The sequence below is a fragment of the Pteronotus mesoamericanus genome, unplaced genomic scaffold, assembly GCF_021234165.1.
Source record: "Pteronotus mesoamericanus isolate MK-2021 breed Mesoamerican mustached bat unplaced genomic scaffold, CSHL_Meso_final contig_228, whole genome shotgun sequence".
In the NCBI taxonomy this organism is placed as follows: Eukaryota; Metazoa; Chordata; class Mammalia; order Chiroptera; family Mormoopidae; genus Pteronotus; species Pteronotus mesoamericanus.
This window is the reverse complement of record NW_026555095.1, coordinates 183,569-205,852: the sequence shown is the minus strand read 5'-3', so window position 1 is coordinate 205,852 and position 22,284 is coordinate 183,569. Positions and strand designations below refer to the sequence as shown.

At 37.5% G+C, this 22,284-nt stretch overlaps 1 protein-coding gene across 4 annotated transcripts in view; it reads right to left on the bottom strand.

The window, feature by feature from the left end:
* Positions 1-22,284, bottom strand: part of GSK3B (glycogen synthase kinase 3 beta) — a 202,529-nt gene that overhangs the window by 40,980 nt on the left and 139,265 nt on the right. For all 4 annotated transcript variants that reach the window (XM_054572302.1, XM_054572303.1, XM_054572304.1 and 1 more), the window contains one exon: positions 714-809. In XM_054572302.1, the coding sequence (XP_054428277.1) occupies positions 714-809 (96 nt within the window). The remainder of the gene's footprint in view (positions 1-713; positions 810-22,284) is intronic.

The following is a 22,284-nucleotide window of genomic DNA, read 5'->3' as shown; positions in this document are numbered from 1 at the left end:
AATCCAACTTAGGTGAAAAAAACCTTTTTAATAAAATCTCTTTTAAAGTCATTTCAATTAAATGCCAAGGCAAAAAATAAACTTTTCTGGTAAATTAGTACTTATGCTCTTAGAATTGGTTCCATCTAATGTTGGTTGAGGCTAGACTTCCCAAAGGCTAGTGACATCCTGTTAACATACCAACTACTCTCAATGTATACTCTTAGCAGGAACTTATCTGCTTTTTATTCTTGCTCCCAAAACATCAACAGAAGAGTAAACAAGAGAAGAAAAACATATTATCATCTATAATAAGGTTTATATGCTAATAGTTTAAAAAACAGATATATGAAATGTATGTTTTCATATGCTGTATGATATTGATGAGCGCCTCTAATTATGTAAAGAAATTAACTTCTGATTTTTAGGTAGTTAAAAGCTTATATGTGAATTTTGCTCTTAATAAAATTCTATATTTTAATGATATCTTCACCCTACGAATAAAAACCCAGGCTGGAAACTATTTATAGGAAGACAGTGGGGAAAAAAACTACATACAGCCAATGAAACATTGAAGTACAACTACCCAACTATCTTTATAGGCATAACTGGTATGTACTTTGTACACAGGCAGCTATCTAGTCTCAAAATAGTTTGCTCTAAGAACAATGAAAAACCTAAGTTTTAGTTAACTACTGGTTAATGTACTTTTATAAAATCTCTATTTGACTCACCTTAGTCCAAGGATGTGCCTTAATTTGAGGAAATTTGAATTCTGTGTAGTTTGGGTTCATTTCTCTAATTTGCTCCCTTGTTGGTGTTCCCAGGACCTAAACAGAAAAAGCTAGTTATTGCCATGTTTTTCTATACACTTACAAATTTAGTATTTATGTTTCAATGTATTGGTTTTGTTGGAAAAAGAATTCCAAAGTTATAAAATACATAGCTCATTAAATAAAGACTGCTGTGAAAGATGTTTAACTTTTACCGGACTACAGAGCCATGCTATAACTACCCTACACAGACTTCTATAACAACAACAGCAACAGCAACAACAACAACAACAAATCAGGGTTGTAAAAAAGATCACTAAAAAATATTCAAGTAAAAATCACACATCTTCATTCTATCTAGAAAACAATTGATTGCAATGACGGCATCTGAAATGAGAATATCTTTTATTCATTTAGTATAGTAAAAACTTTTATTATTAGTAAGTTACTCAGGAGAACCATACTCAAACATGGTCATCAATAATTCTAGTCAACCACTGAATATTTAGTGATTGTCCCTTGTGTATTAGAAACTGCACCTTAATAGATGGAGGATACAAAAAAAACATGAAATTTCCTGTATGATAAACTTTCATGTTTGTGTGTGGAAAAAGTATAGCTACAATACAAGATAAAAATATAATGAGCACTTTATTGCCTCTAGAGCCACAGCAGGCACTGAATAAAACAAAGTATAGGGATCTGGTTGCACAAGACAGATGATGGAAAGAAACACTGAATGCTAAAAATTACCAATCTGAAGAAAAATGACTTCTATTACTCATCTTTATAATTCAAAGGCCTAGAAGAAAACAATTTTGTTGAAATAAAACATTAAGCCATTTACAGTTCAAGGATAGCTGCACAGAAGGAGTGGAACATAATGACACATACTTGATTTGCGGTGGCCACCACAAATCAGGGCAGTGAATAATCAGGGCAAAATAAGAAATTCGGTATTTTTGTTGTTGTTTCTAATTCTCTAGACTTCATTAAAACTTTCAGGCTTTAATCAAAATCTTAAAAATTGTTATTCTTCAAAAGACACTTAAGAAAACAAAAGTCAAACTACAGACTGAAAAGATCTGTAAAACATATATTTTGCAAAGGACTTGTATCTAGAATATACAAAGGACTCTTATAATTAAAAAACAAGATGATGATCCAAGATGATGGCAGAGTAGGTGGAAGCTACACTCAATTCCTCCCAGGACCAATCTCAAATTACAATTATATTTCAGAACAGTCAACCTGAATAACCACTAGCTGCTGCGAAGTCTTATTACCAAGGGTTTACAGAAGAAACCATATTGAGACCAGTAGGAAGGGCAGAGTCGCAGAAAGAGGGCTGGGCCTGCTCACATGGGAGCGACTGGGACTCTGGAGGGATATCTAAGCTGCAGGACTTCCACCTGAGAAGCGCAGGCTCTCCAGCTCAGAACACCAGAGCTGGGAAGAGGCATACATATAATCTGGCTGGGAAAATCAGCCTGGATTCTGTCTGCCAGGGAGATGTAGGTCTGTGCTATACACATCAGCCCTCTAAAGGGCCAACACAGAAAATCTCATTTGGGCTCTGGGCTCTGTTGGAAAGAGGGTGGAACAAGCTAGAGTTGGGTGAGAAAAGATGGGGGTTTGTGGCTCTGGGAAGAGAGAATAAAGGAACAGGTGCCAGGATCCCTGGGCTGAGTTATTCTCCCATACTGCACACCTCTCCATATAGCATCAGTCTGGGAAAATGCAACAGTCTCACATTCTGGACTCCCTGTCACCCCATACTGCAGAGCTTGAGCCCTGCTGAGGAGTCAGCTGCCTGGATAGGTGGGTAAAAGTCTGGGCAGACAGAGGGGATAGGAGTCAGTGACTGAGTTGTACAGCTTTGGGGCAAAGGCCAGTCCCCCCATTTTCTCATGAACCTGACTGGTACCTCCCTCTCCGCAACATGGTACATCCACTAGGCCCAGTCTCCCAACTCCCAGCGGCTTCAAGCTCCCATGGCACCACCCTGCTGAGGGCTGGGAAGAACCTAAGGCAGACTGAGTTCTGTGGCTCTGGGACAGGGGTCACTCAATCTACCATTTCCCAAGACTGATTGGCACCTCCCCTTGAGCAAACATCTATTAGCCTCACCCTTCCAACTCCTGGTGACCCTGACCGGTTGAGATCTGGCCCTGGGAAGAATCTAGGACAGACTAAGTGGTGTGTGGCTCTAAGATGCGGGGGACATTTTCCTGTGCATACACAACTGGAGCAGAGCCCTCCTTTCATATAGCTAAATCATGGTCCGTATGGCCCTGGTAAACACTATTGGCCTCACCTTGATGAATCCCTGAGACCCTGCCCCACCACAAAGGTGCGTGAGCAACTAGGAGGTGGCAGCTAGACTTAGTATACCCTGGGACATTTGCTCACTGACCTCAAACCTGGCATGGCACCAAGACTGAATCTGTATCGATTTGTTAAAACACCATTTGTCCCTATGTAGTAACACACTGAGAACCTACCTCACCTAGCTTGAGTACCACCAGAGGCTTTTTCAGCGACTGAACCTAACAGGCAGGGGCAAATATCATGGTGTCTTGAGGTTTTTGCTGACCTGCTACTGGGCTTAATGCTTGTAAAAGTAGGTTTTGGTGTGCAGCTTGGTTTTTCTCGTGCACACTCTAGCCCAGATGAAGCAGACCAAAACTGTGTATCGATGTGAAGCTCCAAACAGGCTGCTCAGAGCCAGTCATCGGTAGTGTCTGACACTGGTCTATACCGGAGTTCCTCCCAAGAAGCCCCAGGACCAAAACAACCAGTGGCCAGCTTCAGACATCATAAAGAAGGATCCAATTAGTTTCACAAGTGATATATACAATTGGCCTCAGCAGGCACCAGGCCTGTTGAGGTGAATTCCCACTTCATGTGGTCAGCACCTGCACGGCTGTGGTTTGTGTTGAGCCTCACAGTCAGTCACAGGGGTGACACGACACACAAATGGGTAACAAAAATCAAGGCTCAATTACAAAACGAGAGCCCACATTCCTAGAGCACACAGCTCAGGTGATCAAGGAGACTATTCCCATGGGTCCCACAGAACACTTACTACGTAAGTCCACCTTAGTAACTGGGAGTCATATCAGATCTACCTAATACATAGAAACAAACACAAAGAAGGAGCCAAAATGGGGAGACAAAGAAACATGCCCCAAATAAAAGAACAGGAAAAATCTCCAGAAAAAGAGCTAAATGAAATGGAGGCAAGCAATTTATCAGATATAGAGTTTGGAAATGAATATGTTATAAAGATACTCGAGGAACTTAGTGACAGCTACAAGGAACTTAGTGAGAACTAAAACAGTATAAACAAGGACACAGAAGCCATAAAAAAGAACTAGTCAGAAATGAAGAATACAATAATGGAAATGAGGACTACACTAGAAGCAATAAACAGTAGGTTGGATGAAGCAGAGTATCAAATCAGCAATTTGGAGACAATGTAGAACATAAAATCATGCAATCAAAGCAGTAAAAAGGAGAAAGATAAACAAAATAAACATAGTTTAAGGGACCTTAGGGACAACATGAAGAATAACAACATCTGTATCATAGGAATACCAAGAAAAGAGAGAGAGCAAAAGGTTGACAACTTACTTGAAGAAATAATGACTGAAAACTTCCATTACCTGGTGAAGAAAAGAGACAACAAGGAGGTACAGAAGGTGTGCAGAGAGTACCAAACAAGATGAACTCAGACAATAACACAAAGCACATTGTAACTAAAATGGTAAAGGTTAAAGACAGAGAGAATCTTATTTTTTAAAGGCTTGATTTATTTATTTATTTATTTATTTATTTATTTATTTATAGAGAGAAGGGGAGGTAGGGAGGGAAACATGACCTGTGAGAGAAACAGCAACTGGTTGCCTCTCTCACACCCTCAACTGGGAACTTGGCCTGTGATCCAGACATGTGCCCCGACTGGGAATCGAACCGGCAACTTTTGGTCTGGAGGCCCGCGCTCAATCCACTGAGCCATACCAGCCACGGCCAAAGTGAGAATCTTAAAAGCAGCAAGAGAAGGACAGTTAGCTTCCATAATACTGACAGCTGATTTTTCAAAAGAAGTATTTCAGGTCAGAAGGGATTGGCATGAAAAAGTCAAAGTGATGAAAAGTAAACTTGAAACCAAGACTACTTTACCTAGCAAGGCTATCATTTAAAATTGAAAGAGAAATAAAGAGCTTCCAAGACAAGAAAAAACTACAGGAGTTTGTTACCACTAAACCAGTACTACAAGAAATGTTAAAGGGCTTGCTTTAAGAAGCGGAAAAGACAAACGAACGGAGGAATGCTGTTACAAAGAAAAAATGGCAATGCCTACTATTAACTGCTTTAGATGTAAATGGTTTTAAGTGCTCCAACCAAAAGATACAGAGCAGGTGAATGGGTAAGAAAACAAGATCCATAGAAGAGATTTGTCCAGAAGGTATCCAGCCATGTAATATAAAGAATAGAGACATTTAATGAAGAAGATACAAGATTCAGGAAACACTGTACAAAGAACAATGACACCTCAGTCCCCTTCAAAGGAGGCACCTTGGGACCTCACACAGTTCTCCCAATCACCATCAGCTGCCCTGTAGTATTTTCCCGATTCTCTCTGACAGTCAGAAATCTCTTCACTTTCAAAGGTTGTTGTGGGAAAAGCCAGAAGTCACAGTGTGCCAAATCTGGGCTGTAGGAGAGCTGAGTCACCTGGGTGATTTGATGTTTCACGAAAAAATGCTGCACGAGACATGAGGAACGAATGGGCATGCTGTCATGATAAAGCTGCCAACTGACAGTTGCCTATAGCTGTGGCCTTCTGAATCATCTTAATAACTTCCAGGGAGGAATATTCAAGCTTAACACTAAATTTGATGAAGATTCATTGTTCCACTCACTCAAGTCACTTTGAATGCCACACAGGGCAAATGCTCACTCAACGGCATCTACTGCCCCCACTGACTAGTACAGTAAAGTAGTCATTATATACGAATATGCATGCCAGTCCACTCTCTTTGGCTGCGAGGTTACAATGATGTTGCACAAACCATTTTCATTATATTAACAATGGCTGGACTTTTTTCTGGGCAGACCTTGTATGCTAGCTCTACAAGACCCACCTCAGAACAAAAAATTCACACAGACCAGAAGTAAAGGGTTGGAAAAAGATATTTCATGCAAATAGACATACAAAAAAAGCTGGGGTGGCAATACTTAGACAAAATAGAATTTAAAACCAAGGGTATAGTAAGAGACAGAGGACACTACATAATGATAAAGGGAGCAATCCAACAAAAGGATATAAACCTTGTAAACATTTATGCACCTAAGATAGGAGCACCTAAATATGTAAAGCAAATACTGATGGATATAAAGAGAGAGACTGACAAGACACAGTCATAGTAGTGGATTTCAACACCTCACTGGCACCAATGGATAGATCTTCCAGACAGAAAATGAACAAGGAAATGGTGGCCTTAAATTACACACTAGATCAGATAGGTATCTTAGGAGCATTTCATCCCAAAGCAGCAAAACATACACTCTTTTCAAGTACACATGGAACATTTTCTAGGATAGACCACATTGGGACATGAAACAAGTCTCAATAATATTGTTTAAGAAGATTGAAATGATATCAAGCATCTTCTCTGACTATAATGCTATGAAACTAGAAATCAGTCACAAGAAAAAAAATTGAAAAACACATAAAGACATGAAGCCTAAATAACATATTACTAAACAATAAATAGGTTAACAATGAGATCAAGGAAGCAATCAAAAGATACTGTGAAGCAACTGAAAATAAGAACATAGCAACTCTGAATCAACTGAACAGCATGAAAGTAGTCAGACAAAAATTGATAGCACTATAGGCCTACTTCAAAACACAAGAAAAACCTGAAACAACCAAGCTTTACACTTAAAGAAACTTCAAAAGAACAAAGCCCAAAGTAAGTTGAAGAAAAAAAAAGTTAGAAGATAAATGATCAAAAAAGTTAATTCTTCACAAGGTGTTAGTTTCCACATACTATTATTATTTTTCTAAATATTGAAAACTATTTTTTAAATTTTATTGAATTTATTAGTGTGACTGATAAATAATATTATATAGATTTCAAGTGTAAAATTCTATAATACAGCATCTGTATATTGTATTGCGTGCCTACTCCAAGTCAAGTCTCCTTTCATCACCATTTATCCCCCCTCTCCCATTACCCTCTTTTACTTCCCCCTACCTCCTTTCTGGTAATCACTATACTGCTGTCAATGTCTATGGGTTTGTTTTTGTTTTTGCTTAATCCCTTCGCTTTTTCACCCAGCCCCTACAAACACCCTCCCTCCTCTGACAGCTGTCCATCTGTTCTCTGTCTCTATAAATGTTTCTATTTTGTCTGTTAGTTTATTTTGTTAATTAGATTGCATATATAAATGGAATCACATAGTACTTGTCTTTCTCTGATTGATGTTTTATTTCACTGAGCATAATACTCTCTAGGTCCATCCATGCTATTGTGAAAGGTAATATTTCTTTCTCTTTTACAGCTAAGTAGTATTACACTGTATAAATATACCAAAGTCTTTTATCCACCCATCTAATCTTGGCTATTGTAAATCGCACGGTAATGAGCATAGGGATGTGTATATTATTTCAAATTAGTGTTTCACGTTTCTTTTGATAAATTCCCAGAACTGGAATCGCTGGGTCATAAGACAGTTCCATTTTTAATTTTTTGAGGTAACTCCATACTGCTTTCCATAGTGGCTACAACAAGCTGCATTCCCACCACAAGTGCACAAGGGTTTCCTCTTGTCCAGTCTTCACCAACACGTGTCTGTTGATTTACTGATGATAGCCATTCTGATAGGTATGAGGTGGTATCTCATTATTGTTATAGTTGCATTACTCTGATGATTAGTGACGTTGAGCGTGTTTTCATATCTACTGGCCCTCTGTATATCCCCACTGGGTGACTATTTAGGTCCTTTACACACTTTTTTTAATTGAATTGTTTTGGGTGTTGAGTTTTGTAAGTTCTTTATAAATTTTGGATATTAAACCCTTATCAGACGTACTGTTGAGTATGTTATCCTATTCAGTTGCTTGTCTTTTCATTTTGTTGAGCAAAATCTTTTTAGTTTGATGTAGTCCCATTTGTTTATTTTTTTCTTTTGTTTCCCTTGCCTGAGGAGATAGTTCAGAAAATAAAACTATTATCAACATCCAAGATTTTACTCTCCATGTTTTCCTCTAGGGTTATTATGGTTTCTAGTCTAAGATTTATGTCTTTAATTCATTTTGCATTAATTCTTGTGTATGGGGTAAGTTGGTGGTCTAGCTGCTGCTGCTTTTTTTCTTTTTTTTGCACTCACCTGTCCTATATTCTCAACACGATTTATTGAATAGACTATCCTCACCATATTATATGCCTTTGCCTCCTTTGTCAAATGTCAATTGACTATAAAGGTGTGGGTTTATTTCGTGGTTCTCTATTCTGTTCCATTGATCTATAATATCTTTTTATGCCTATACCATGCTTTTTGATTATTATGGCCTTGTAGTACAGTTTGATATCAGGTAACATGATTTCTCGAACTTTGCTCTGCTTTATCAAGATGCTGTGGGTATACAGGGTCTTTTGTGGTTCCACACAAATTTTTGGAATATTTGTTCTAGTTCTGTGAAATACGCCATTAGTATCTTGAAAAAAATTGTGTTGAATCTATAGGTTAGAGATTGCTTTATAAAGTGTGGACACTTTAAAGATGTTAATTCCTCCTATCCATGAAGATGGTATATTTTTCCACTTACTTGTATCTTACTCAATTTCCTTCTTCAGTGTCATAAGTTTCCTACTATAGGTCTATAGGTCTTTTACATCCTTGGAAAGAATTTCTTTCTTTCTTTTTTTAAATGCAACTGTAATTGGGATTGTAGTCTACCTTTCTGATAGTGCATTACTGTTGTACAAAAATGAAACTGATTTCTGGGTATTTATTTTGTATCCTGCTATTTTAATGAATCTATTTATCAGATCTAGTATTTCTGGTTTTTTTTTTTTTGGTGGAACCTGTAGGGTTCTCTATATGCAGTATCATGTCATCTGCAAGCAATGGCAATTTTACTTCTTCCTTTCCAATTTGGATGCCTTTTTATTTCTACCTCTTGCCTGCTGCTGTGGCTAGGATTCCCAGTACTATGTTGAGTTAAAGTGGTGAAAACAGACATCCCTGTCTTATTCCTGATCTTAAGGGGAATGCTTTTAGTTTTTGACCTCTAAGAGGTTGGTTCTGGATTTGTCATATATGGCCTTTATTACATTGAGGTATACTCACTCTATTCCCACTTGGCCAAGAGTTTTTATAATAAATGGGAGCTCTATTTATGATTTTACCTAAGCATTTTTTACATACTTAGAATCTTTTTTTCAGTATGTACCAGTGCATACATGTGGAAAATCTTTTTATCACAATGAGAAATAATCAACTTTGATGAATAGTGCTATAAGTATGACTTGTAGAAACTAAAGAATCCACATCCATCCCGACTGGTACAAGATGTGGAGAAACAGAACGGGCTGGTCCCACATCCACATGTGGTGGATAAAAATTCAAGATGGATATCTTGGGAATGAAGCATCCCAGCCAAATACCAGGCTTTCCCAACCAAGGTTCCAATGTCAGGAAGCCCCAATAACTTCTGGCTGTAAAAACCAGTGGAGATTTGGTGTAAGAAACTACTGGATTCCCAAGCAGTTCATCTAAAAGGGCCCACACAAACCTTCAGATTCACTCCCTCTGAGCTACAGCACTAGGGTAGCAGCTTGAAAAGCATCAGTGGCCTACGGAGAGGAAGTGAAGTGTCTGACATCAGGGTAAAAGCTCGGGGGGAAACTTTCTCCCAGACAGAAAGATGAGCAGAGGCCTTTGTTCCTTTTCTGAGCTCTCCCCCCCACAGAGCCACAGAATGGACAGGCAGGTAACATATATGAAACTCAATCAACCTGGCGCACATAGTTTGCCCTACCCTGGTAATTCCCTCATCATCTGCTCCTTCCAACTTATGGGACCACTGAAGTTGGTACAGTGGCTTTTCCATAGTAAATGGTTTATCTCAGCACATGCTTCACATCTTCCCAAATCCTCTTGAACAAGCAACAGCTGGCCTCAGTAAGCCCCCAACCCCCTGTACCCTGTGCTAATTGGCCCCAGGCCCAGCAATAGCAGCAGCTAGCCTTGGATTTGCCTGAAAACCTCCAAGACCAGCACAAGTAGCAGCCATCTCAGATTGCTTTGTAGCTAATACTAGGTCCTCCCAAGCAGAACACAGGTGGTAGCTGACCTTGGCCTGTAACACCAGGGAAACCCCAGAGCCTGAGCACTCAGTGGATGGCTACTGACCATACTGGAGCACCACCACCCTGCCCCTGCACAGCTGATCCCTCCCAGGGATGGAGGTTGGTGGCCAGGGGTCACAGCCAGTTTTGGAGCTGACTGGCCTGGCTAAATCCCTCTTGTTGACCTACCAACAGCAATCAAGGCTCAACTACAAGAGAAAGGTATACTCAGCCAAGACGAAAGGTGTACCTCTAGTACCCAGCTTGGATGATAGGGGAGGCTGAGCCACTGGACCCTACAGGACACCTACTACTTTAGGCAACACTACCAAGACAGGGAGTTGTAGCAGCTCTACTCAATACATAGAAAGAAACACAGGCAGGCTGCCAAAATGAGAAGACAAAGAAACATAAACATGGTCCAATGGAAGAATAGATCAAAACTCCAGAAAAATAACTAAACAAAAGGGAGATAAGTGATCTATCAGATGCAGAGTTCAAACACTAGTTAATAAAATGATGCTCAAGGAACTTAATGAGGACCTCAACAGCATAAAAAAGATCCAGTCAGAAATGATGGATACACTAACTGAAATAAAGAACACTTTACAGGGAATCAACAGTAGAGTGGATGAAGCCAAGAATCAAAGCAATGATTTGGAACATAAAGAAGCAAAAAGCAAAGCAACCAATCAGAGCAAGAAGAAGAAAAAGAATGCCCCCCAAATGAGAATAGTGTAAGGAGCCTCTTGGACAATTTCAAGAGGTCCAACATTCGTATCATAGGGGTGCCAGAAGGAGAAGGGAGAGAGCAAGAAATTGGAAATCTATGTGACAAAATAATGAAAGAAAATGTCCCTAATATGGTGAAGAAAATAGACAAGCAAGGCCAGGAAGCACAGAGAGTTCCAAACAAGATGGTGTAAAGAAGCCCATACCAAGACGTATCATAATTAAAATGCCAAAGATTAAAGATAGAGAATCTTAAAAGCAGGAAAAAAGTTAGTTATCTATAGGGGAGTTCCAAGAAAACTGTCAGCTGATTTCTCAAAATAAATGTTGCAGGTATGAAGGGACTGGCAGGAAATACTCAAAGTCATGAAAAGCAGAGACCTACAACCAAGACTGTTCTACCCTGCAAAGATATCATTTAGAACTGCTGGGCATATAAGGAGCTTCCCAAACAAGAAAAAAAAACTAAGGAGCTCATCTTTACCAAACCATTATTATATGAAATGTTAAAGGACTTATTTAAGTAAAAGACGACCAACACTATGAGCAATAAAATGGCAATAAATAATGATCTATCAACAGTTGCATCTAAAAAACAAACAAACAAACAAACAAACAAACAAACAAGAAAAACAGAGACAGAATCATGGATACTGATAGTTGCCAGATGGGAGGGGTGGTGTCAGGGAATGGGTGATGAGGTGAGGGGATTAAGAAGTACAAATAGATAGTTACAGAATAGCCATGGGGAAGTACAGTATAGGAAATGGAGAAGGCAAATATAAATGCATGACCCATGGACACGGACAATGGCGTGGAGATCGCATGAGGGACTGGGGGTGCTTGAAGAGGCTAAGGTGAAATAACTGGGACAACTGCAATAGCACAATTAATAAAATATAATTGAAAAAACTTTGTTGATTATACTTGTAATAATGTGTCAGAGTTTAACTGTTTTTCACTTTTAAAACATGAATATTTGTGACTTAGAAGCTTAATTACTAAATAATGAAATCATTGATCTATTCACTAACAATTATGTAGAAGCAATTTAAATAAATAAATTAATTTGTCACCACAAAGTGGCTTAGAGATTTTTATTCCTTTGTTCTTAAATTACTATGGCTATAAGACAGGGAAAATGAGATTCTAATGTTATAATTTGTTCTATGTTTAATTTCTCTGGCTAAGTAGTTAATTACTGTAATCAGTTTTTCTATCCTCCTTCTTGTAATTTTAATTTTAAAGAAAGGTTCTCCCTAGGCTGACGAATACAGATAGAATCTACAGGAGATCCTCTGGTTCAGTGCTCAACAAACTTTTTCTGCAAAGTGCCAGAAAGTAATCACTTTAGGCTTTGTGGGCTACAAAGCCTTTTTCACTGCTCAACTCTGCCATAAACAAAAATTTATTTATATGAATAGGTAGCTCACTGTATTTGTCTCCTGGGCCATAGCTGCCAACCTCTGACCTACTTCAAGCCTTTTCAAAGATCAGAAAAACAGGCCCAGAAGGAGCCTTTCAGAGATCAGAACTAATCAGATGAACAAGTAGGATACGCCATGGAGAACCTCAGTTATTGAATTTAACTCATTTGGAAGGTTTTTTGAGAAGAAATTGGTTCAAAAACCAAATGACTTTTTCCCATGGAAATACAGTATCAGCATGAGAGGTTTGTTGGGTTGAGACCTGAAGTTTTGTTTGACAGGCAAGACATTTTTTTCTGTGAACAACTTGGTAATGGATTGAATTGTTTGAAAAGGGACACTTTGAGAACAGAGGTTGGACTATAAATTAAATCTCATTAGTGACTAACTAATTTTATGAGATACTAATCAAAGAATCTGTTTACTGGACTTAGTTGAAAGACAATTTCAGTTTCTAATTTTGGTAGTTGTGAAAAATGTTGATGCTATTAAACATGAAGGAATAGAGCTGGAAGACAAAATAATATTTAAGACAAGAAAAACCCAGAGAAGTTCTTCAGCATTTTGGGGAAAGTGCTCAAGGGTCAGCACCCAGGATCCCTGTGCTGAATCATTCACCACACTACAGAAGCCATGTTTCTCATGCAGAGCATTCCCCACCATGTTGCATCAGCCTGAAGGGCAGCAATAATCCCTCCACAGGAATTCCTCTCACCCCATCTGTGGAGTTCAAGCTTGGCTGAGGAGGTGTACAGCTGGAGGCAGTTCAGTGACTATCAGAAAGCGCACAGGCGGAGGCAGATCTCTGGGAGGTGTGAGACTTTACCTGACCCGCCACCAGGCCTGGTGCTGTAAAAGCCAGCCTTGGTGTGCAAATTGATTATTTCTACACACACCCAGGATGAACAGAGAGAGCCACAAGCTGTGGATCACTGAGAGCTCCAAATGGGTTGCCCAGAACCAGACATAGGCAGCACCTTGCATAGGTCTGCATCACTATTTGCAAATCTACCTAATATATAGAAATAAACACAAGAGGCAGACAAAATGGAAAGACAAAGAAACAGGCCCCAAATGAAAGAATAAGAAATTTCCAGAAGAAGAGCTAAATGAAATGAAGGTTAAGCTATTTCTACAATATAGGACTTAAAGTAATGACTATAAGGATGCTCAACGGCATAGAAAAGTTATAGAAACCATAAAAAAGAATCAGAAATAAAGAATTAAATATCTGAAATAAGTAATACACTGGGAGGAATAAACAGTAGGTTAAATGAAACAGAGGATCAAATCAGGCAAGGTAGAAAACAACACCCAGGCAGAGGAGCAAAAAGAAAAAAAGAATTTTTAAAATATAAGGAGAGTTTAAGGGACCTTTAGGACAAAATGAAACATAACAATATCTGCATCATGGGGATACCAGGAGAAGAAAGTGAGCAAGAGCCTATTTGAAGAAATAATGACTAAAACTTCCCTAACCTGGTGAAGGAAAAGACACACAAGTCCAGGAAGTGCAGAGTCCCAAACAAGATAGACCCAAAGACGCTCACACTAAGACATATGATTGATTAATTGCAAAGCTTAAACAGAAGGAGAAAATTGTAAAAGCCACATGAAAAAAAATCAGTTACCTACAAGGGAGCTACCATAAGACTGTTATCTGATTTCTCAACAGAAGCATGTCAGGACAGGAGGGACTGGCATGAAATACACAAGGTGATGAAACTCGACCACCTAAAACCAAGGCTACTTTGCCCAGCAAGGCTATCATTTAAAATTGAGGGGAAATGAAAGCTCCCCAAACAGGAAAAAGGTAAAGGACTTTGTTACCACCAAAGAGTATTGCAACATGTGTTGAAGGAGGAGCAGGAGCAGGAGGAGGAGGAAAGGAAGGGGAAGGGTCGAGAGGACAAGAAGCTTAAATGCTCCAAACAAAAGATACAAGGTAGGTGAAAGGATAAGAAAACAAGATCCATTTATTTGCTGTCTCCAAGAGACCCACCTCAGAATAAAAGATGCGCAGACTAAAAGTAAAGGAAAAAGATACTTAATGCAACTGAAAAGGAAAGAAAACCTGGGGTAACAATGCTTATATCCAACAAAATAGACTTTAAAACCAAGGATATAGTATAAGGAGAAGAAGAACACTACATAATGATAAAGGGAACAATCCAATAAGAGGATATAAACCTTGTAAACACTTATGTACCCAACATAGTACTTATTTATGTAAAGCAAATACTGATGGACATAAATGGAGAGACTGACATAAACACAATCATAGTAGGGGATTTTAACACCCCACTGACTTCAATGGATACATCCTCTAAACAGAAAATCAACAAGGGGACAGGAGCCTTAAATGACACACTAGATCAGATGGATTTAACTGGTATCTTCAGAGCACTGTACCCCAAGGCAGCAGAATATACATTCTTTTTAAGTGCATATGGAATATTTTCTAGGACAGACCACATACAGACACAAAACAAGTCTCAGTTAACTTAAGAAGGCTGAAATCACATCAAGCACCTTATCAGACCACAGGGCTATGAAAACGGAAATCAATCACAAGAAAACTGAAAAAAAGGTACAAAGACAGGAAGCTAAATAACGTTATTAAACAATGAATGAGCCAACAATGAGATCAAAAAAGGAATCACAGACATCCTGAAACAAATGAAAATGAGAACACACCAACCCAAAATCTATAGGGGCACGGGAAAATCAGTCCCAAGAGGGAAATACATAGCACTTCAGATCTATCTCAAGAAAAAAGAAAAAGCTCAAATAAACAATGTATGGTTAACAGAACTTGAAAAAAAAACCACAAAAAACAATCAAGCCTAAAGTGAGTAGAAGGAAGGCAATAATAAAAATTAGAGCAGAAATGGATGAAACAGTTAAAAAAAATACAAAAGATCAATAAATCCAAGAGACAGTTCTTTGAAAAGATAAACAAGACTGACAAATCTTTAACCAGACTCATCAAGAAAAAGAGACACCCAAATAAATAAAATCAGAAACGAAAGAGAAAAAATAACTGACTCCAGAGAAAAACAAAAGATTTTAAGAAAATAATACAAAGAACTATATTCCAACAAATTGGACAACCTAGATGAAATGGATAAATTCCTAGAAACACAGCATCTTCCAAAAACTAAATCAGGAAGAATGAGAGAATGTGAATAGACAGATTAAACCTTGTGAAATTGAAGGAGTAATAAAAAAACTCCCAGCAAACAAAAGCCCTGGACCTGACAGCTTCACAGGTGAATTTTACCAAACATTCCAACAAGAACTAACACCTCTTCTTCTCAAACTATTTCATAAAATTCAAGTGGCAGGGAGACTTCCAAACTCATTTTACGAGGCCAGCATTATCCTAATTCCAGAACCAGATGAAGACACTACAAAGAAAGAAAATTATAGGCCAATATCCCTGATGAACATAAGACACTAAAATCTTCAACAAAATATTAGCAAACCAAATACAGCAATGCATGCAAAAGATCATACACCATGATTAAGTGGGATTTGTTCCAGGGATGCAAAATTAGTACAACATTAGCAAATCAAATACTATGATACACCATGCAATAAAAATGAAGGGTAAAAGCACATGATCATATCAACAGATGCAGAAAAAGCATTTGATAAAGTACAGCACCCATTTATATATGATAAAAACTCTCAGCAAAGTGGGAATAGAGGGAACATACCTCAACATAATAAAGGATATATATTAACAAACCCACTGTCAGCATCATACTCAATGGGCAAAAACTACAAGCCTTCCCCATAAGATTGGGAACAAACCAGGGATGTTTGCTTTCACTTTTCTTATTTAACACCCTACTGGAAGTCCTAGCCACAGCAATCAGGCAAGAAGAATGGGAAAAAAAAAAGCTTTCAAATTAGAAAGGAATAAGTAAAACTATCATTATTTGCAAATGCCATGACACTATATTTTGAGAACCATAACGATTCCACCAAGAAATTACCAGAACTGGTAAATTAATTAAGAAAGTAATCCCATTCGCAATTGCTTCAAAAATAGCAATATACCTAGAAATAAGTTTAACCAAGGATGGAAAAAACCTGTATTCAGAATAGTATAAGACACTGAAGAAAGAAACTGAAGAAGATAGAAATAAGTAGAAGCACACACCATTTTCATGGATAGGAAGAATTAACATCATTTAGAAGCCCATGCTACCCAAAGCAATCTATACATTCAACACATTCTTATCAAGATACCAATGACGTATCTCACAGAACTAGAACAAATATTTCTTTTTAAATATTTTATTTTTAGAGAGGGGAAGAGAGGGAGAAAGAAAGGGAGAGAAACATTGATGTTGGAGAGATACATCAATTGTTTGCCACTCACACGCCCTGAACTGGGGACCTGGCCTGCAACCCAGGCATGTGCCCTGACTGGAAATCGAACCAGCGACCTATTGGCTCGCAGGCTGACACTCAATCCACTGAGCCACACCAGCCAGGGCTAGAACAAATATTTCAAAAATTATATGGAACCACAGAAGACCCTGAATAGCAACAGTGATCTTAAGAAGGGAGAATGAAGTTGGAGGAATTACACTATCTTTAATGAAACTATTCTATACGGCCACTGTACTCAAAACAGCATGGTACTGGCTTAAAAACAGACACATAGATTACTGAAACAGAATAGAGAGCCCAGAAAAAGATCCTTTAGAAGTCAATTAATTGTTGACAGAGGAAGCAACCACATACAATGGGCTAAAGAAAGTTTAAATTTGACAGATACGTAAAGAAAAGTGAAACTAGACCACCTTTTTACACCACACACACAAATAACTTCAAAATGGATTGAAGACTTTAAATGTTAGGCTCAAAACCAAAAAAAAATTAAAGACGAAAACAAAGGCAGTAAAATCTCTGATGCTGCTTGTAGCAATATTGTTTTCTGATCTCTCTCTCCCAGCAAGGGAAACAAAAGAAAAAACAAAACAAAACGGGACTACATCAAACTAAAAATATTTTGCACAGAAAAGGAAACCATCAACAAAATAAAGACAATCCACTGAATGGGAGAACATATTCATCAGTAATACATATAATAAGGGGTTAATACCCAAAATCTGTAAAAACCTTGTAAAACTCAATACCAAAAACCCCAAACAATCCAATTAAAAAAATGGGGAAAGGACCTGAATAGACACTTCTCTGAAGAGGACATAGAGATGGCTAACAGACATATGAAAAAATGTTCAATGTTACTAATTATCAGAGAAATGCAAACTAAAATCATAATGAGATATCACCTCACACTGGTCAGAATGGTTATCATCAATAAATCAACAAACAAGTTCTGGCAGGGATGGGAGAAAAGGGAACCCTTGTGCACTGTTGGTGGGAATGTAGACTAGTGCAGCCGTTCGTGGAAAGCAGTATGGAGTTACCTCAAAAAAATTAAAAATGTTACTACCTTATGACTCAGGGATTCCACTTCTGGGAATTTACCCAAACAGACCCAAAACACTAATTCAAACAAATGGAAACACTGGTGTATGTTCACTGCAGTGTTATTTACAATAGCCAAGATTTGGAGGCAACCCAAGTATCCATCAGTAGATGAGTGGTTAGAAAAGCTCCATTACACTTACACAATGGAATATTCCTTGGCCATAAAAAGAAGAATATATTACTGTTTGTGATGGCATGGATGGACCTGGTGAACATTACGTTAAATCCAATAAGCCAGCTGGAGAAAGACAAATACTGTATGATTTCACTCATATGTGGATGTAATAAACAAACTGGTGTAATGAGCAAAATAGAGACAGGCTCATAGAGAGCAGGCTGACAGCTCTAGTGGGGTGGGGGGTAAGGGGTAGGATAGGAGGTTTGAGGGACCAAGCAAAAAAGGAAAAGGATTCATGGACATGGACAACAGTGTAGTGATTGTGGGGAGGGGGACAGGGTGGGTAGAAGTGGAAGAGGGTATAAAGGGTGTACATAGTAATGAGAAAAAAATACAATAAAATTCTACGTACTTGGAGATGTAAGAATTAAATATTGACATCTTAATGTATAATATATTAAAGAGTCTGTAAAGATGCATTACTCTTTGATTAAAGAGTAATTATTTGTGATAAAAATAAAAAAAACTATCAAAGTTGAAGCATGGATGTAAACAAAAAGCTAGAACAACATATGTACATGTGAAATAAAGTCTGAAAAGGGGGTTTGGGGGAACAGATGCATAAAAACTATCTTGTGAAAATTCAATAAAAGGCTCAATGATTATCAAGCAGTATAAATTAAAAAATATCACACCAAATCACAATCAACCAATAAAGGCCACCGATAAAATGGAAAATCTTTCCCAAGCAAAAAGACTTACTATATAAAGGTATTTTACAACAATAAAAATGATGGCTGAATCCTCATCAGATACAATGTTAACAAAAAGAAAACAGACACCTTTCTAAAGAATAAAAGAAAAGCTGGAAATTAAAAAGATCCTATATCCAGTAACAAAAATGTCCTTCGAAAGACAAAGAAAAGCTGGTTGAGTTTGCCTCCAGGAGATTTACACTTCAGAAAGTATTTCAGAATGAAAGAAAAGTATTCCGAACGGGCATTCATATCTACACAAAGGAATAAAGACTGCCAAAAATGGTAACTATGTGACTAAATGTGTTACATTCCCCTCTTGCTTTTAAATTTCTTAGAAGAAAGTATTTCAATTATTGTAAAAGTATTGTAGAAGTAAAACACGGTAACAATAGCACAATGGACAGGAAGGGAAAATGCAACTCTACTGTTCTAAGTTTCTTACTCCATATGTAAAGTAATATGTTATTATTTGTAGACTAGGATAAAGTAAAGATGCCAACTGTTGCAATTTATTAGAGGTTGTTCAATCTTAGAATAAATGCAAGGAGGTACAGCTGATGGGGGTAGGGGAGTAATAAAGGGTAAAGTGGACCAAATACAGTGTGATGGAAGGTGATTTGAGTTTGGGTGGTGGGCAGGCAATGCAATATGCAGATCATGTATCAGAGAAATGTACAATTAAAACCTCTATGATCCTATCAACCAATGTTGTCCCAATAAATTTAATTTAAAAGATCAATACGGGAAATTTAAAAAACTCACTATATCCATAATGTATAATAAGTAAATGGAATAAAAAGGAAAATGTCGAGGTCGAATACTTAAACCTAACTATATTAATAATTACACAAATATTAATGGTCTAAATGCTCTAATTAAAAGGCAGAAATTGTCAGACTCAATAAAAAACAAAGACCTAAATATATACTACCATAAGAAATGAACTTTAAATATAAAGACTCATAGGTAAGAATGCAGAAAGATATACCATATAAACATGAATCATAAGAAAGATGGAGTACCTACATTAATATCAGAAAATGCAGACTTTAGGACAAGGGAATCAAACACAAAGAGGGACATTTCTTAATGACAAAGGTAATTTTAACTCTAAACTTAAAATTACGGTGAATACCATGTGTTGGTGAGAATGTAGAACACTGAAATCTCATGTTGTTGGCAGGAGTGAAAAATAGTAAAAGTGTTTTGGAGAACATTTTGGTAATTTCTTATAAAGTTAACATACACTTATCATATTGCTAGTACAATATTTTAGTTCTAGTTCTTTACTGAAGAGAAATAAAAATGTGCCTGCAAAAATACTTGTAAATGTTCATACAGCTTTGCTCATAACGAAAAACCACAAACAAGTCAAATGTCCACCCACAGGTGAATAGATAAATAAAGTGTGATATATACAACAGAGTACAATTCAGCATAAAGTGGTATAGGTGACAAAAGAAACAACATGGATAAATATCAAAACCATGATCTTGAACAACAACAAAAAAAGAAGCCAGATACAAAAGAAACATATTATATGATTCCATTCATATGAAATTCTAGAATAGAAAAAAACTAGTTTGTAATGACAGAAAGCAGACCAACGGTCACCAGAGACAGAAGATGGGAGGCTGGCTGTTAAGGGGCATGAAAAGGGTGATCAACTATTCCAGTTTAGTTACCTGTGACTGTCCTTGCAAATCCCTCAGTTTCGGGCACACTAGGATTCTTGGTCACCCAGGCTGAACACAAATACTTTTGGGGTGATAGAAATGTTTTCTTTCAATCTTGACCAAGATGGTGGTTATATATGTTGGTCAAAACTCATTAAACTGTACACTTAAAGTGGCTACATTTTATTGCACATAAATTATATCTCTATGAAGTTAATTTAAAAAGGAAAACAATACGCCATTATGTAATTTGTGATGCCTTCACTACACTAAACACAACCAGATGTTTATCCTTCTTCTTTTAGGGCTACCATTAAAAATATCAGTCTATCAAATCCTTAAATCAAAATTATTTTATAGTCTTCCATCTCTTAAAATTCATGAGAACCTTAAAACTTCTTTTGTGTCTAAGTTATATATAAAAGACTATATATATTCTTTGAGAAAGCAAAGATATAACCTAAGGTGCAAAAGAATGTAACAATGCAAAGGTAAGACATAATTGAGAGGCACTTAAAAACTTTTTTTTTTTCAGCCTCTTATTCACTCATTAAAAACATTTATTGAGTTCCTACCTTCAAGGAGCTCCAGGGCAGAGAGACTTGTACATAAATCAACTACAATCAGTCAAAACCAATACAACAAAATAAGTACAGATTTTGTGTGAGGTTGAAGTGCTACAGTACACAGGAGTCAGGAAGGGATTAAAAAAGGGTTCTGAAAGGCAAGACAAGAGTTGATTTCATTTAAGGAATCTAGGAGGCAAATGAGTTAGAAGCACATTTTGCATGCCAGGTATGACGTAGAAAACAGGAGAATGTGGATAACTGTAACAGCTGAGTAGTAACAGAATAAAAAGTAGGTAATAGATGAATGGCAAACTTAGAGGTTGAAGAGGATTATGAAGAGCAAAGATTGTGAATGCATCAAAACCACAAACATAAGACATTTAAACAAACAGACTATCCTATTTCTACTTTTTGAGTATACCTTTAGGTTTTACATTAAGTTTTTTATTAGGTACAGAGTGTATTCCTACCTGAATTACTCCAGCTGAATTATATACTATGTTTGGAGCCTGTGAAGTAGTGTAATTGTTGTACCTTTTCACTGTACCAACAAAAAAGGATGTTTGATGTGGACCTCATCATTTCAGACACAAAAGAAGTTTTAGGGTTCTCATGAATTTTAAGAGATGGAAAACTAATTTTTCCAAAAACTTTTTCCAAAAGTTTTAAACTCAGGATATACTTAAAAAACCTTGCTTCTGGATTTCCTAAAAACTGAGTTCCTCTATGACTTACAGCAGGGGTCCCCAACCCCCAGGGCCCTTACTGGTCCACAAGAAAAGCTCACCTGAGCTCTGCCTCCTGTCGCTCCATTCCACCTCCACCCCACCCACAGGCTCTGGGCCCATCCCCCATTCCACAGTGGGGGAGCGAAGTTCACCTAAGCTCCAGTCCGTGGTGCCAAAAAGGTTGGGGATGCCTGACTTATAGGAAATGAAACTGCACAAATGTTTTATGCACTTTTCTGTAAGTATGGTATCTCGCACAATTTAAAAAAAAGGAAAAAAGCAGGAGACTGTTGCGATCATCACACTATTGGCAATAGTATATATTTTCAATCATCTATTGTTAAGAGTAAGACCTTTCCACTTATTACAATGAATAAATAAATGCGCCTATTCTTTGGTCCACCATCTTAGATCATGGGGGCGGGGGTGGTATGGCTGGAAAAACCAAAATAATCAGAGATTAGCCTGCACGTCCCTTTGGGGATGCTGTACATCCCTTATGATTAAATTAATTGTTTCATTTGTATCAGCCCCCTTCACGCTTGTTTTAACATTTTTTGTCATTCTTCCATTTAGTTACCAATTTACCAAGACACTTTATTTCTTAAAAGAAATAAAAGGAAGCCAAGAATCTGACAAAAG